Source organism: Stenella coeruleoalba (genome assembly GCF_951394435.1).
Source record: "Stenella coeruleoalba genome assembly, chromosome: 4".
NCBI classification, from domain to species: domain Eukaryota; kingdom Metazoa; phylum Chordata; class Mammalia; order Artiodactyla; family Delphinidae; genus Stenella; species Stenella coeruleoalba.
In genome coordinates this window covers 117,873,744-117,890,552 of record NC_137149.1, presented here as the reverse complement: position 1 = coordinate 117,890,552, position 16,809 = coordinate 117,873,744, and the positions used below count along the sequence as shown (strand labels likewise).

The window sequence follows — 16,809 nt, the reverse complement described above, 5'->3', positions numbered from 1 at the left end:
CACAGAAGGGCTCTGTGGTGCCAAAGCTGCCACGTGGTAACAAGCACAAAGAACACAAAAGACTCTGTTCTAAAACCATAGATTTAACAACTCTGCCTACTTCTTTGGAGATGTTGAACTGATAAGAAGGTACTTGTTGTAACTCAACGTTGTACGTGAGGAGTACTTTGCAAACCTCTGAAACACGCCTCAGATGAGATCACTGTAAGCCAAAGTAGAGGTGGGATGTCCACAGTGGGTTGTACCAAATGTGTCAGATGCGATGATTAGAAAACGATTGTAATCGGAAGGATGCAAAGCACGCTTTATTTGTTTATTCCATTGCTCAACTTCTCTTTAAATTCTTTACACAAGACAAAGTGCCAGTTGTTATTCAGTTCTCTAAATTCTTGGGGTCATCTCTAAAATTAGAAAAGAAGGGCTTCCCTGGTGGCACAGTGGTTGAGAGTCCTCCTGCTGATGCAGGGGGCACGGGTTCGTGCCCCGGTCCGGGAAGATCCCACATGCCGCGGAGCGGCTGGGCCCGTGAGCCATGGCCACTGAGCCTGCGCGTCCGGGGCCTGTTGCTCCGCAACGGGAGAGGCCACAGCAGTGAGAGGCCCACGTATCGCAAAAAATAATAATAATAATAAAAAATTAGAAAAGAATGTCAATATTAAATGTAGGATTAAGGATTAGAAAATATTTCAACATGCAATACATTGCTTCTGGGGTAGGTGTACCATGCTATTCCAGACCTAGTGAATAATTAATGCCTTGGAAGATTCCTATCACCACGGGTTGCCAGGCCACCAGATAACCAGTCCAGGATTTGTCCATATAAAAAGTGTGTGTGGAGGAGCTTCAAGATGGCGGAAGAGTAAGATGTGGAGATCACCTTCTCCCCACACATACATCAGAAATAGATATACATGTGGAACAACTCTTACAGAACACCTACTGAATGCTGGCAGAAGACCTCAGACCTCCCAAAAGGCAAGAAACTCCCCATGTAGCTGGGTAGGGCAAAAGAAAAAAGAAAAAGCAGAGACAAAAGGATAGGGACGGAACCTGCACCAGTGGGAGGGAGCTGTGAAGGAGGAAAGGTCTCCACAGGAGACCCTTCGCGGGCGGAGACTGCGGGAGGCGGAGGGGGGAGCTTCGCAGCCGTGGAGGAGAGCGCAGCAACAGGGGTGCGGAGGGCAAAGCAGGAAGATTCCCGCACAGAGGATCGGTGCCGACCGGCACTCACCAGCCCGAGAGGCTTGTCTGCTCACCCGCCGGGGCGGGCGGGGCTGCGTGCTGAGGCTCGGGCTTCGGAGGTCAGTGGGGTTGGCAGCGTGAACACAGCCTGAAGGGGCTAGTGCACCATGGCTAGCCGGGAGGGAGTCCGGGAAAAAGTCTGGAGCTGCGGAAGAGGCAAGAGACTTTTTCTTTCCTCTTTGTTTCTTGGTGCGCGAGGAGAGGGGATTAAGAGCTCCGCTTAAGGGAGCTCCAGAGACGGGCGTGAGCCGCGGCTATCAGCGAGGACCCCAGAGATGGGCATGAGACGCTAAGGCTGCTGCTGCCGCCACCAAGAAGTCTCTGTGCGAGTACAGGTCACTCTCCACACCTCCCCTCCCGGAAGCCTGTGCAGCCCGCCACTGCCAGGGTCCCGGGATCCAGGGACAACTTCCCCGGGAGGACGCACGGCGCGCCTCAGGCTGTTGCCACATCATGCTGGGCTCTGCTGCCGCAGGGTTGCCCCGCATCCGTACCCCTCCATCCCCCCGGACTGAGTGAGCCAGAGCCCCTGAATCAGCTGCTCCCTTAACCCCGTCCTGTCTGAACAAAGAACAGACGCCCTCAGGCGACCTACACACAGAGGCGGGTCCAAATCCAAAGCTGAACCCCAGGAGCTGTGTGAACAGAGAAAGGGAAATCCCTCCCAGCAGCCTCAGGAGCAGTGGATTAAATCTCCACAATCAACTCGATGTACCCTGCATCCGTGGAATACCTGAATAGACAACGAATCATCCCAAATTGAGGAGGTGGCCTTTGGGAGCAACGATATACATATATTTTCCCTTTTGCTCTTTTTGTGAGTGTGCATGTGTATGCTTCTGTGTGTGAATTTGTATAGCTTTGCTTTTACCATTTGTCCTAGGGTTCGGTCTGTCCGTCTTTTTTTTTTTTTTTTTTTTTTTAGTATAGTTTTAGCACTTATCATTGGTAGATTTGTTTTTTGGTTTGGTTGCTCTCTTCTTTCTTTTTTATTACTTAAATTTTTTTTAAAATAATTTTTATTTTAATAACTTAAATTTAATTTCCTTTTATCTTCTTTCTTTTTCTCCCTTTTATTCTGAGCCATGTGGATGACAGGCTCTTGGTGCTCCACCCAGGCATCAGGGCTGTGCCTCTCAGGTGGCAGAGCCAAGTTCAGGACATTCGTCCACAAGAGACCTACCAGCTCCACATAATATCAAACGGAGAAAATCTCCCAGAGATCTCCATCTCAACACCAGCACCCAGCTTCACTTAACGACCAGCACTATGGTGCTGGACACCCTATGCCACACAATTAGCAAGACAGAAACACAACCCCACTCATTAGCAGAGAGGCTGCCTAAAATCATAATAAGGTCACAGACACCCCAAAACACACCACCAGACATGGAACTGCCCACCAGAAAGATCCAGCCTCAATGAAATTAAAAATTCTCTAGGCCCTCTGACCCCCGTCCCCCACCGCAGCCGGTGGGGCAGGCGAAATTTTGTTGCTTGTTGGCCTTAACACATGCCTCCAAATTACAAAACAAGATTTACTACTAGGTACACATCGGAAGAAGCAGGTGTTAATACCACTGGAACTTTGCCTAGCAAATTATTTACATAATCTGGGCAACAAAAGAATTGCTTCAGAGTTTTAGAGAAATATGTTTTGAGGAGCTTCAAGACGGTGGAAGAGTAAGACGTAGAGATCACCTTCCTCCCCACAAATACATCAGAAATACGTCTACATGTGGAGCAACTCCTACAGAACACCTACAGAACGCTGGCAGAAGACCTCAGACCTCCCAGAAGGCAAGAAGCTCCCCATGTACTTGGGTAGGGCAAAAGAAAAAAGAAAAAACAGAGACAAAGAATAGGGACGGGACCTGCACCAGTGGGAGGGAGCTGTGAAGGAGGAAAGGTGTCCACACACTAGGAAGCTCCTTCGTGGGTGGAGACTGCGGGTGGTGGAGGGGAAGCTTCAGAGCCACGGAGGACAGCGCAGCAACGGGGGTGCAGAGGGCAAAGTGGAGAGATTCCCGCACAGAGGATTGGTGCCGACCAGCACTCACCAGCCCGAGAGGCTTGTCTGCTCACCCACTGGGACGGGTGGGGGCTGGGAGCTGAGGCTCGGGCTTCGGAGGTCGGATTACAGGGAGAGAACTGGGTTTGGCTGTGTGAACACAGCCTGAAGGGGGCTAGTCCGCCACAGCTAGCCAGGAGGGAGTCCGGGAAAAACTCTGGAGCTGCAGAAGAGGCAAGAGACTTTTTCTTACCTCTTTGTTTCCTGGTGCGTGAGGAGAGGGGATTAAGAGCACTGCTTAAAGGAGCTCCAGAGGCGGGCGCGAGCCGTGGCTATCAGCGCGGACCCCAGAGACGGGCATGGGACGCTAAGCTACCAAGAAGCCTGTGTAGCTGGTCAGTATCCACACCTCCCGTCCTGGGAGCCTGTGCAGCCCACCACTTCCAGGGTCCCGTGATCCAGGGACAACTTCCCTGGGAGGATGCACGGCGGGCTGTTGCAACATCATGTTGGGCTCTGCTGCCGCAGGCTAGCCCTGCATTCCGTACCCTCCTCCCCCCCCCCACCCCGCCTTAGTGAGCCACAGCCCCTGAATCAGCTGCTCCTTTAACCCCGTCCTGTCTGAGCGAAGAACAGATGTTCTCACACAACCTACACAAAGAGGCGGGTCCAAATCCAAAGCTGAACCCCAGGAGCTGTGCGAACAAAGAAGAGAAAGGGAAATCTCTCTCAGCAGCCTCAGGAGCAGTGGATTAAATCTCCACAATCAATTTGATGTACTCTGCGTCTGTGGAATACCTGAATAGACAACGAATCATCCCAAATTGTGTAGGTGGACTTTGGGAGCAACGATAAATATATTTTTCCCCCTTTATCTCTTTCTGTGAGTGAGTATGTGTATGCTTCTGTGTGTGATTTTGTCTGTATAGCTTTGCTTTTACCATTTGTCCTAGGGTTCTGCCTGTCCGTTTTTTCTTTCTTTTTTTTATTGCTTAAAAATTTTTTTTTCTTAATAATATTTTTTACTTTAATAACTTTATTTTTTTTTATCTTCTTTTTTCTTTTTTTCTCACTTTTATTCTGAGCCATATGGATGACAGGCTCTTGGTGCTCCAGCCAGGCATCAGGGCTGTGCCTCTCAGGTGGCAGAGCCAAGTTCAGGACACTGGTCCACAAGAGACCTCCCAGCTCCATGTAATATCAAACGGCAAAAATCTCCCAGAGATCTCCATCTCAATGCCAAGACCCAGCTCCACTCAATGACCAGCAAGCTCCAGTACTGGACACCCTTTGCCAAACTACTAGAAGATAGGAACACAACCCCATCCATTAGCAAATAGGCTGCCTAAAATCATAATAAGGCCACAGACACCACAAAATGCACCACCAGATGTGGACCTGAACACCAGAAAGACAAGATCCAGCCTCATCCACCAGAACACAGGCACTAGTCCCCTCCATCAGGAAGCCTACACAACCCACTGAACCAACCTTAGCCACTGGAGACAGACACCAAAAACAATGGAAAATACGAACCTGCAGCCTGTGAAAAGGAGACCCCAAACACAGTAAGTTCAGCAAAATGAGAAGACAGAGAACGACACAGCAGATGAAGGAGCAAGGCAAAACCCCACCAGACCTAACAAATGAAGAGGAAATAGGCAGTCTACCTGAAAAAGAATTCAGAATAATTATAGTAAAGATGATCCAAAATCTTGGAAATACAAGAAACATTTAACAACGACCTAGAAGAACCAAAGAGCAAACAAATAGAGATGAACAACACAATAAATGAAATTAAAAATTCTCTAGAAGTGATCAATAGCAAAATAACTGAGGCAGAATAATGAATAAGTGACCTGGAAGATAAAATAGTGGAAATAACTACTGCAGAGCAGAATAAAGAAAAAAGAATGAAAAGAAATGAGGACAGTCTCAGACACCTCTGGGACAACATTAAACAAGGGAACATTCGATTTATAGGGGTCCCAGAGGAAAAGAGAAAAACAAAGGGACTGAGAAAACATTTGAAGAGATTATAGTTGAAAACTTCCCTAACATGGGAAAGGAAATAGTTAATCAAGTCCAGGAAGCACAGAGAGTCCCATACAGGATAAATCCAAGGAGAAACACGCCAAGATACATATTAATCAAACTATCAAAAATTAAATACAAAGAAGAAATATTAAAAACAGAAAGGGAAACACAACAATAACACATAAGGGAACCCCCATAAGGTTAACAGCTGATTTTTCAGCAGAAACTCTGCAAGCCAGAAGGGAGTGGCAGAGCATACTTAAAGTGATGAAGGAGAAAAACCTACAACCAAGATTACTCTAACCATCAAGGATCTCATTCAGATTTGATGGAAATTAAACGATTTACAGACAAGCAAAAGCTAAGAGAATTCAGCACCACCAAACTAGCTTTACAACAAATGCTAAAGGAACTTCTCTAGGCAGGAAACACAAGAGAAGGAAAAGACCTACAATAACAAACCCAAAACAATTAAGAAAATGGGAATAGGAACATACATATCGATAATTACCTTAAATGTAAATGGCTTAAATGCTCCCACCAAAAGACACAGACTGGCTGAATGGATACAAAAACAAAACCCTTATATATGCTGTCTACAAGAGACCCACTACAGACCTAGGGACACATACAGACTGAAAGTGATGGGATGGAAAAAGATATTCCATGCAAATGGAAAGCAAAAGAAAGCTGGAATAGCAATTCTCATATCAGACAAAATAGACTTTAAACAAAGACTATTAGAAGAGACAAAGAAGGACACTACATAATGATCAAGGGATCGATCCAAGAAGAAGATATAACAATTGTAAATATTTATGCACCCAACATAGGAGCACCTCAATACATAAGGCAAATACTAACAGCCATAAAAGGGGAAATCGACAGTAACACAATCATAGTAGGGGACTTTAACACCCCACTTTCACCAATGGACATATCATACAAAATGAAAATAAAAAAGGAAACACAAGCTTTAAATGATATATTAAATAAGATGGACTTAATTGATATTTATAGGACATTCCATCCAAAAACAACAGAATACACATTGTTCTCAAGTGCTCATGGAACATTCTCCAGGATAGGTCATATGTTGGGTCACAAGTCAAGCCTTGGTAAATTTAAGAAAATTGAAATTGTATCAAGTATCTTTTCCAACCACAGTGGTATGAGACTAGATATCAATTACAGGAAAAAATCTGTAAGAAATACAAACACATGGAGGCTAAACAACACACTACTCAATAACCAAGAGATCACTGAAGAAATCAAAGAGGAAAGGAAAAAATACCTAGAAACAAATGACAATGAAAACAAAATGACCCAAAAACTATGGGATGCAGCAAAAGCAGTTCTAAGAGGGAAGTGTATAGCTATACAAGCCAACCTAAGAAACACGAAACATCTCAAAAAAACAACCTAACCTTGAACCTAAAGCAATTAGAGAAAGAAGAACAAAAAACCCCCAAAGTTAGCAGAAGGAAAGAAATCATAAAGATCAGATCAGAAATAAATGAAAAAGAAATGAAGGAAACGATAGCAAAGATTGATAAAACTAAAAGCTGGTTCTTTGAGAAGATAAACAAAATTGATAAACAATTAGCCACACTTATCAAGAAAAAAAGGGAGATGAGTCAAATCAATAGAATTAGAAATGAAAAAGGAGAAGTAACAACTGACACTGCAGAAATACAAAGGATCACGAGAGATTACTACAAGCAACTCTATGCCAATAAAATGGATAACCTGGAAGAAATAGACAAATTCTTAGAAATTCACAACCTTCTGAGACTGAACCAGGAAGAAATAGAAAATATGAACAGACATATCACAAGCACTGAAATTGAAATTAAAAATCTTCCAACAAACAAAAGCCCAGACTAGATGGCTTCACAGGCGAATTCTATCAAACGCTTAGAGAAGAGCTAACACCTATCCTTATCAAACTCTTCCAAAATAGAGCAGAGGGAGGAAAACTCCCAAACTCATTCTACGAGGCCACTATCACTCTGATACCGAAAGCAGACAAAGATGTCACAAAGAAAGAAAACTACAGGCCAACATCACTGATGAAAATAGATACAAAAATCCTCAACAAAACACTAGCAAACAGAATCCAACAGCACACTAAAAGGATCATACATTATGATCAAGTGGGGTTTATCCCAGGAATGCAAGCATTCTTCAATATCAATGTGCTACACAATATTAACAAATTTCAGGAGAAAAGCCATATGATCATCTCAATAGATGCAGAGAAAGCTTTTGACAAAATTCAAAACCGATTTATGATTAAAAAACCCTCCAGAAAGTAGGCATAGAGGAAACTTTCCTCAACATAATAAAGGCCACATATGACAAACCCACTACCAATATCGTCCTCAATGGTGAAAAACTGAAACCATTTCCACTAGGATCTGGAGCAAGACAAGTTTGCCCACTCTCACCACTATTATTCAACATAGTTTTGGAAGTTTTAGCCACATCAATCAGAGAAGAAAAAGAAATCCAAATTAGAAAAGGAGAAGTAAAGCTGTCACTGTTTGCAGATGACATGATACTATACATAGAGAATCCTAAAGATGCTACCAGAAAACTACTAGCGCTAAACAATGAATTTGGTAAAGTAGCAGGATACAAAATTAATGCACAGAAATCTCTTGCATTCTTATATACTAATGATAAGAAATCTGAAAGAGAATTTAAGGAAACACTCCCATTTACCACTGCAACAAAAGTATAAAATACCTAGGAATAAACCTACCTAAGGAGACAAAAGACCTGTATGCAGAAAACTATAAGACACTGATGAAAGAAATTAAAGATGATACAAATAGATGGAGAGACATACCATGTTCTTGGATTGGAAGAATCAACATTGTGAAAATGACTATACTACCCAAAGCAATCTACAGATTCAATGCAATCCCTATCAAATTCCCACTGGCATTTTTCACAGAACTAGAACAAAAAATTTCACAATTTGTATGGAAACACAAAAGACCCTGAATAGCCAAAGAAATCTTGAGAACGAAAAACGGAGGTGGAGGAATCAGGCTCTTGGACTTCAGACTATACTACAAAGTTACAGTAATCAAGACAGTATGGTACTGGCACAAAAACCAAAATATAAATCAATGGAACAGGATAGAAGGCCCAGAGATAAACCCACGCACATATGATCATCTTATCTTTCATAAAGGAAGCAAGAATATACAATGGAGAAAAGACAGCGTATTCAATAAGCGATGTTGGAAAACTGGACAGCTACATGTAAAAGAATGAAATTAGAACACTTCCTAACACCATACACAAAAATAAACTCAAAATGGATTAAAGACCGAAATGTTAGGCCAGACACTTTCAAACTCTTAGAGGAAAACATAGGTAGAACACTCTATGACATAAATCACAGCAAGATCCTTTTTGACCCATCTCCTGGAGAAATGAAAACAAAAATAAATAAATGGAACCTAATGCAACTTAAAAGCTTCGGCGCAGCAAAGGAAACCATAAGCAAGACAAAAAAAAAAAAAAAACCCTCAGAATGGGAGAAAATATTTGCAAATGAAGCAACTGATGAAGGATTAATCTCCAAAATTTACAAGCAGCTCATGCAGCTCAATATCAAAAAAACAAACAACCCAATCCAAAAATGGACAGAAGACCTAAATAGACATTTCTCCAAAGAAGATGTACAGATTGCCAACAAACACATGAAAGAATGCTCAAGATCACTAATTATTCGAGAAATACAAATCAAAACTTCAATGAGGTATCACCGCACAACAGTCAGAATGGCCATCATCAAAAAATCTACAAACAAGAAATGCTGGAGAGGTTGTGGAGAAAAGGGAACCCTCTTGCACTGTTGGTGGGAATGTAAATTGATACAGCCACTATGGAGAACAGTATGGAGGTTCCTTAGAAAACTAAAAATAGAACTACTGCACGACCCAGCAATCCCACTACTGGGCATATACCCTGAGAAAACCATAATTCAAAAAGAGTCATGTACCACAATGTTCATTGCAGCTCTATTTACAATAGTCAAGATATTGAAGCAACCTAAGTGTCCATCAAGAGGTGAATGGATAAAGAAGATGTGGCACATATATACAATGGAATGTTACTCCTCCATAAAAGGAAAGGAAATTGAGTTATTTGTAGTGAGGTGGATGGACCTAGAGTCTGTCATACAGAGTGAAGTAAGTTAGAAAGAGGAAAACAAGTACTGTATGCTAACATATATATATGGAATCTAAAAAACAAACCAAAAAATGGTCATGAAGAACGTAGGGGCAAGATGGGAATAAAGATGCAGACCTACTAGAGAATGGACTTGAGGATATGGGGAGGGGGAAGGGTAAGCTGGGACAAAGTGAGAGAGTGGCATGCACATATATACCCTACCAAACGTAAAATAGATAGCTGGTGGGAAGCAGCCGCATAGCACAGGGAGATCAGCTCGGTGCTTTGTAACAACCTAGAGGGGTGGGATAGGGAAGGTGGGAGGGAGGGAGACGCAAGAGGGAAGAGATATAGGGATATATGTATATGTATAACTGATTCACTTTGTTATAAAGCAGAAAGTAACACACCATTGTAAAGCAGTTATACTCCAATAAAGATGTTAAAAAAAAAAAAAGTGTGTGCGCTCCGAGATGAATCTCAGTTAAGTAGGTTGCTCTACCTACAGCCATGTAGCAGAAATAGTCATTGTTATTTACACTACACCCAATTTCCAAAAATAAATCGAATCCATCCACGTTAAATTCCCCAAATATCATAATCCCAAACAAGAATAAAAGGCAAGGGTCACTTACTAAAAAAAAGAGGAAAGGGGGGAATGGTTACAGTGGAAAACGAAGAATAATGGGAACTACCGTAGTGAGCAAAAACAGCTCTGGGCTCTCCTGCCTTCAGCTCATCAGAGAGAACTCATTGCATATCTCAAAGAAAAACATTAGTTCATAGATAATACGTATGTTATCCTGGTATCTTTGATAAATTGTACTAAGGGAACTTAATTAATACCTTCTATCTCTGTTAGCAATGTTCCACACAGAAAGGCAGATTTGTCACATGTAGCTTTTATCTTACACTGAGTCTCAATAAAGAGTACATGTATTTCTTTAGCTGCCTTAGAAGAATGACAATTGTTGTTAGGATGTTACATTCAGAAATAAAGTTCTGTATCTCATAGGGAAAAATAAAAGAGTACATGTAGTATTCAAAAGTTTCTTCTCTCAAGACCATTTCTTCCTCTTAGAGAAACCAATTGTCCTTTGTTATTTAAATGATTGTTAAGGTGACATTTATGATCATATCGCCAATTTTATAACAAAGATTTATGTACTGCAGTTTCGTAAGTAAGTTATTAGCCAAAAGCTGTTCTGGACTCGTGTTAGCATGAGTGGAGGAGAGGAAGGCACATGACAGGCCTTCAGCCTTGCCTGTGCGTGCCTCGCACGGACTCTGCGAGGAAGGCCAGGTCTGGGAAGGGAGCTGGTGGCCGCAGGGGATGCTCTCTGTTGTTGGCGTGTGGCTCCGAGATCCAGGGGCCCACGCACGCTGCCTCCTCCACTGCCCTGCTTGCAAGTCCTTCCTTGGTTTGCAGTCCCCAGAGATGGGGGCGTTGCTGCCAGCGCTGCCGGTTCAAACTAAACACTTAGGGTTTGAAGAGTCGGCGGGGCAGGGAGCAGGGTGGGGGTCTCCTTTAGCACTGTGAATGCAGGTGACTGGAACTCCGAAGGAACAGTAAGACTGTCACTTAGGAGAAGAGCGAGTACTTGGCAGGCAGAAACCATCCCTTCAGTGCTCTTCTGCTTAAGGGGGGATATGTTTTAGTTCCATTTATGCCCCTGGAACATATACACTATGGTCTTGGGCCAGTGAGGGGTTGAGGGCTAAGTCTTTGTAGTCAGCTCTGGGTGGGGACATTCCCTTCCTGTGACCTTAAGGAGATTTGGGTTTATTCAGTTGGGGATCCCTGCTGTCTATAAAAATCCTTTTGCTGCCATTTGTTGAGCAAATCTGTAGTAGGTCTTCACTCCTTTCAATATTATTATTACTTAGGTTAGCCTAAGAAAAGATGAGCTGTAGCAAGGAATTAAAAAAGCCAAAATTCAGGGGGAAAAACCCCTACTCATGTCTGGAAATAAGACAATTTGGTACACCTTCAAAATACTTTTCTATTCTAGCTCACATTTGGGGCCTTTACAATTTCAATTCTTTTTTTTTTTTTTTTTTTTTTTTTGCGGTATGCGTGCCTCTCACTGTTGTGGCCTCTCCCGTTGCGGAGCACAGGCTCCGGACGCGCAGGCTCAGCGGCCATGGCTCACCGGCCCAGCCGCTCCGCGGCACGTGGGACCCTCCTGGACAGGGGCACGAACCCGTGTCCCCTGCATCGGCAGGCAGACTCTCAACCACTGCGCCACCAGGGAAGCCCTCAATTCTAATCTATTTGTCTCCCCACCCACTCGTCCCATCCACCTGTTACCTATCATCTCTCTATCTGTTTGCCTATCTATATCTATATCTATCTACCTATCTATCTATCTATCTATCTATCTATCTGTCTGTCTGTCTGTCTGTCTGTCTGTCTGTCTATCTACCTACCTACCTATCTTATCCTTCCATATATTCACCTATCTTTTGCAATGTCCCATCACATTTCCACTAAAGCCCTAATAGTGGAATATGTGGAATATAAAGAGTACAATGTATCTTTTTTGGCATTTAACTTCCTAACTAGAATGGTAATGTAGGCACAGGGGAGAAAAGAAACCAGAAAATTGTTGTGAAAAAGGTGGTTAGGGAGAACAGAACGTTTTCTGCTGTACCTATAATGAAGATAAGGAACGTTTAAAGAATACATCACCAGAAAAAAATTTGAGATAATATTTCATAACTTTATAAAAAAGGATACAGGTTATTGATCATCCTCTTCAAATCGACCTTCTCTTTGCAGTAAGGGCACGTCTGCTTTTTACCAACAATACACCAACCTCGGATGCAGAATTCATGAAAGCTTAGGCATCTTTTTAGGGAAGCTTCTGGATATTAAAGGGCAAGGTCTGCTTCATGATGATGTAATAGAAGTGACTCCACCTGTAGGGCGGAGTGGTGGAGGTGGGAATTGCTCTCGGTTATGACTCAGTTGTGTCTATCACTCTCTTAGGGAGATTCTGCAGGACAAGGGAACCACCAAGTCCCAGAGGAGCCTGGAGTCAGAGCTGCAATAGCTTATGACCCTGAGGAATTTACTGATCTTCTCGGCCTTATGTCGATTCTTGTGATTAAATTACAAAAAGAATGTGGACATGCTTTTTTACAGGAATGTCTTATGTAAACATATCATTGTATTTCTCTGTCTCGCTTATGCATTTTTCTGTGTTTACCGTAGCATCTCTCCATTCAGCTCTTTGTGCACCTACTCACTACCTACTATGTATGTAACCAGACTTGTCTTAGGCGCTAGACAAATTTAAATTATTTGTGGTCAAGAATATGTACAAATATTTCTGTTAGCTTCATAAGTTTTTTCTCAACTTTTATTACTGATAAGGGGCCAGTTATTTTTAATAGAATATAAACCTATAATGAACATCTAAAACTCTAGGCATTTACAGATTCAGTTGTATACAACCCCTTGTCCAGAAAGTTTGACCCTTTGGCCCCAAAGTTGCCAGTGAACTGTATGTTTTTCTGCAGCACCAGGGACGGAGTCTTAACAGAGCACAGGTCACTCTGTGTCATGACTTTCTGTGTATTTACATGTCTCTCCTGGGCAATATGTTACCTGTGGGAGCATGACTCATTCATCTCTGTGCTCAGCACATTAAGCAGTGCCTAAGTGCCTATTTATTGAACAAGTATTTGAATGAATCATTCAAAACCGATTACTTTTGCAAATGTATTTCCCCCAGGTTCCACAGCTTATAGATTTGGGTAAATGATTAACTACAATGAGATCCATCATGTTGATTTATTTCTACAGTTGTTGATCCCAGTGTGGCCTTCTGGATCAAGATCACACGATGTTCTGTCTGGCCTGCTACACACCTGTGTGAACAAAAATGATGTTCCCTCTCTAAGAGACGGAGGATATAAAGGTGGAGGCAAGTCAAGGCCAAGTAGATGATTCCTCAATATTAGATCTGTGTGCAACTAAGGGTTCCCACTCTTTTACGTTCTTGGCGTTGGGGTCACTTTTGCAACATGCTTGGGTTAACATACAGTGTATTATAACAAAGATTCTGAGTCAAAACCCATACAGCTCTTCATTCAAAAGGGCTGGAGTACAGCCCCATCTTCCACATAGATATGGAGTTCAGGGGTCATCGAACGATCATCGAAATGTCCATCTCCTCTTTAATATTCTCTCATCTTCAAAATCTCATCTGCAAAGCTTCCACACTGGCAGAATTGCCGCAGAGCAAGACTCAGATTCCCGCCCCCTTGTTAATATGATTCCGGTTTGCCCACTCCTTGTTAATATGACTCATGCTAAAATGGGCCTTTAATAATACTCCCTGCAAAGCAAATTTAAAGGTGACTACATTTTCGATTACATATGCACACGTGTACAACAATCCCTAAGGGCTTTTAAAGGTGAAGAGAGAGAAAATACTTCCACTTGCAAATGGCAGAAGGGGCTCTGTTCCAACATTTGAAAAGTAATTCGTATTTAAAACTAGGACCAGACTTGGAAAATTTCTACTAAGAATGATAGTTTTTTGGGAAAGGTATCACACTGAGAAACCACATAGACTTCCACATGGGGTATCTTTGTGTTTCTCACCTTAAAATGTTAAAACTTAAATGTTGGAATAATACATTTCAGATGCATTTGGTCCAGTTTAGTTTTGCGGTACGCGGGTCTCTCACTGTTGTGGCCTCTCCCATTGCAGAGCACAGGCTCCGGACGCGCAGGCTCAGCGGCCATGGCTCACGGGCCCAGCCGCTCCACGGCATGTGGGATCCTCCCGGACCTGGGCACGAACCCGTGTTCCCTGCATCGGCAGGCGGACTCTCAACCACTGTGCCACCAGGGAAGCCCTGGTCCAGTTTTTGACTCTCAGGATTGAATAAATGGAATCTGTCCAGGTTAAACAGAATCAAATCATGAGTGCTGCACATCTAGGGCATTACTGATTGAGTTAGGTGGGCTTCAGAGGCAAAAGACAGATGGTTTAACCACCTCATAATGCCAGAGCTTTGAACCGACTGAGTGCATAGCAATATTATAAAATTGATATTGTACTATAAAATAAAGATAAATGATGCCTTCTCTTCCCTCTCTTAAGAAAAGAATTAAAATACTGATTGTTGGCCAATGCAAACACAACTCTGGTATCCAGAGTTACTTGCTCAGGCAGGACAGGCTGCTGGGTTCTTGACCTCAGTATCTTTCAGCACAGTGGAGATCTTCCTCACGGTTACTGGAGTCCCAGAGGATGCTGGTTTCCAGGCACAGGCTGGTCTGGTCCCTAATACCTAAAGATCCCTCAGCCAGTAGATAGCAATTTGGGGTACAGCCCATAGGCAGAGGAACCAAATAGTCCAAGAATTGGGTGCTCACGTTTTGGTCCCTCCTTGTGTAACTTAAGGTGTCCTGCTACCTGTGACCTTATCCTCTTTTCAAGACCAAAGCTGATACTTGGCTTCCCCCATCACCACTGTTGACACAAGCAGGTTCCTAAGGATTATTTCCAGGCAAAGAACACCGCTTTGTCGTTCTTGTTCCTGTGAGACTCAGACACGGGCTCCACCTGGAGAGTCCTGAGTTCCTCCCTGCACCTGAAACTTCACTCTGTTTTTCACTCCCCAACCCTTTCTCTCTCTTGTCTTTCTTGGCTACCTGTTTGCTTATAGCTTCACCAGCTTTCCCAGCCAGCCTCTGCACAGATGCTGCAGCCCTCCTGTCTGTGTGGCATGAAGATTCGTTTTTGAAAAAGAAATTACTGGAGGAGGAGGTTCACCTCCTGCTAATTAAGAGCAGTTCATTATTCAGCAGGGATTGCCAGAAAGTCTCAAAAAGAAGATGGATGGGAGGATAAAGGCTTGGGGTTTGGGGATGAGCGTTAAGCAAGGCAGAGGGTGGGGGTAAGGGGAGAAAAGGAAGGAGGAGGGAAGTGATGAGACAGTCTTCCCTGACTGGCTATCTCCCATGCCTGACACAGATTATCTGAAAACTGCCTCCTGGCACTGGCTTGATAAAGACCAAAGGGTCTCCCATGGAAAGGATACACATGCTTGCACGAAAGCTGGTAGGTGTTTTCAGTGAGTCCTTCTTCATTGAGCACCACGGTGATCTGCCCACAGGCGGCACTGATGTCGTCTGACGAGCTCCTGGTGGGCATCCCACTGACTCTGTAGAACTGTTGGGGGAAAGGCACAGAGCAACACCATTCTCGGAACACAGGGAAGCCACTGCCAGGCTTGGGAACATAGTCTTTACTGTTTCTCTGGTGGTTTAGAACTTGAAACACTTTTTCCCATAGGGACAATGCTACTGTGGGGTTTTTCTAGGCAAAACCCCACTGCACCCCAAATGGACCCAAAGCACATCGCTAATTGTAACTACCTAACCTCCCCACCAAGGAATCCTTTGAGAGGAACAGTTTTTATCCAGAGCTGTAAGTGCAGACTCACACGGGAAGCTTTTTAAGTTCACCCAGAGCCTGACCCTTCCCTTTATTTTCCTGGAGACTCTGATTCATAGATCTGGAGTAAACCCAGGCATCTATGTATCTTTTAATTAATTTTAATATAATTAAAATTTTAATATAATCCCAAGTGATTATACGGAGCACACAGACTAATTGCCCATTAGAAGGCAATGCATCTGGAACCCTAATTTAAGACACTGCGTCTCCCCAGGGCTGCGGATGAGGAGTGATTCTCAACATTAGCAGCACATTAGAATGTCTCAGAAGCTCCTTTAAAAATAAAATATGTATTTTATAATAGCTTTAAACTTAAAGATACGAAGATAGTACAGAGTTCCCATACCAAGTTTCCCCTATCAGTGACATCTTACATCAGTATGGTACATTTGTCACAATTAATGAGCCAACATTGATACCTTATTATGAAATAAAGTGTATACTTTATTCAGATTACTTGGTTTTCCCTTAAGGTCCTTATTTTGTTTCAAAACCCCACCTAGGATACCATTAACTATCGTGTCTCCTTGGGCTCCTCTTGGCTTTGGCAGTTTCTCAGACTTTGGTTTCCTTCTGACTTTGAGAGTTTTGGAGGCAGGTATTTTGTAGAATGTCCTTCACTTGGAATTTAGCTGATGTTTCTTCTCTTGGTTCCGCTGGGGTTATGGTTTTAGGGAGGAAGATAACAGAGGTGAAGTGCCATTCCTACCACACCGTAGCAAGGGTACATGCCGTCAACATGACGTCCCTGTTGATGTTGACCTAGATCACCTAGCTTGAGGTAGTGGTTGTCAAATTTCTCCACTATAAAGCTACTCGTTCTTTTACTTCTTTTTCTACTGT

The 16,809-nt window shown here is 43.1% G+C and overlaps 1 protein-coding gene across 1 annotated transcript in view; it reads right to left on the bottom strand.

Moving 5' to 3' along the window:
• Positions 1-726: 726 nt before the first annotated feature.
• Positions 727-16,809, bottom strand: part of RNF175 (ring finger protein 175) — a gene marked incomplete at both ends in the record, with an annotated part of 76,763 nt that continues 60,680 nt past the window's right edge. The window contains 5 exon segments of the mRNA XM_079919883.1: positions 727-799; positions 801-837; positions 840-841; positions 12,225-12,326; positions 15,548-15,678. Coding sequence (XP_079776009.1) covers positions 727-799; positions 801-837; positions 840-841; positions 12,225-12,326; positions 15,548-15,678 — 345 coding nt within the window.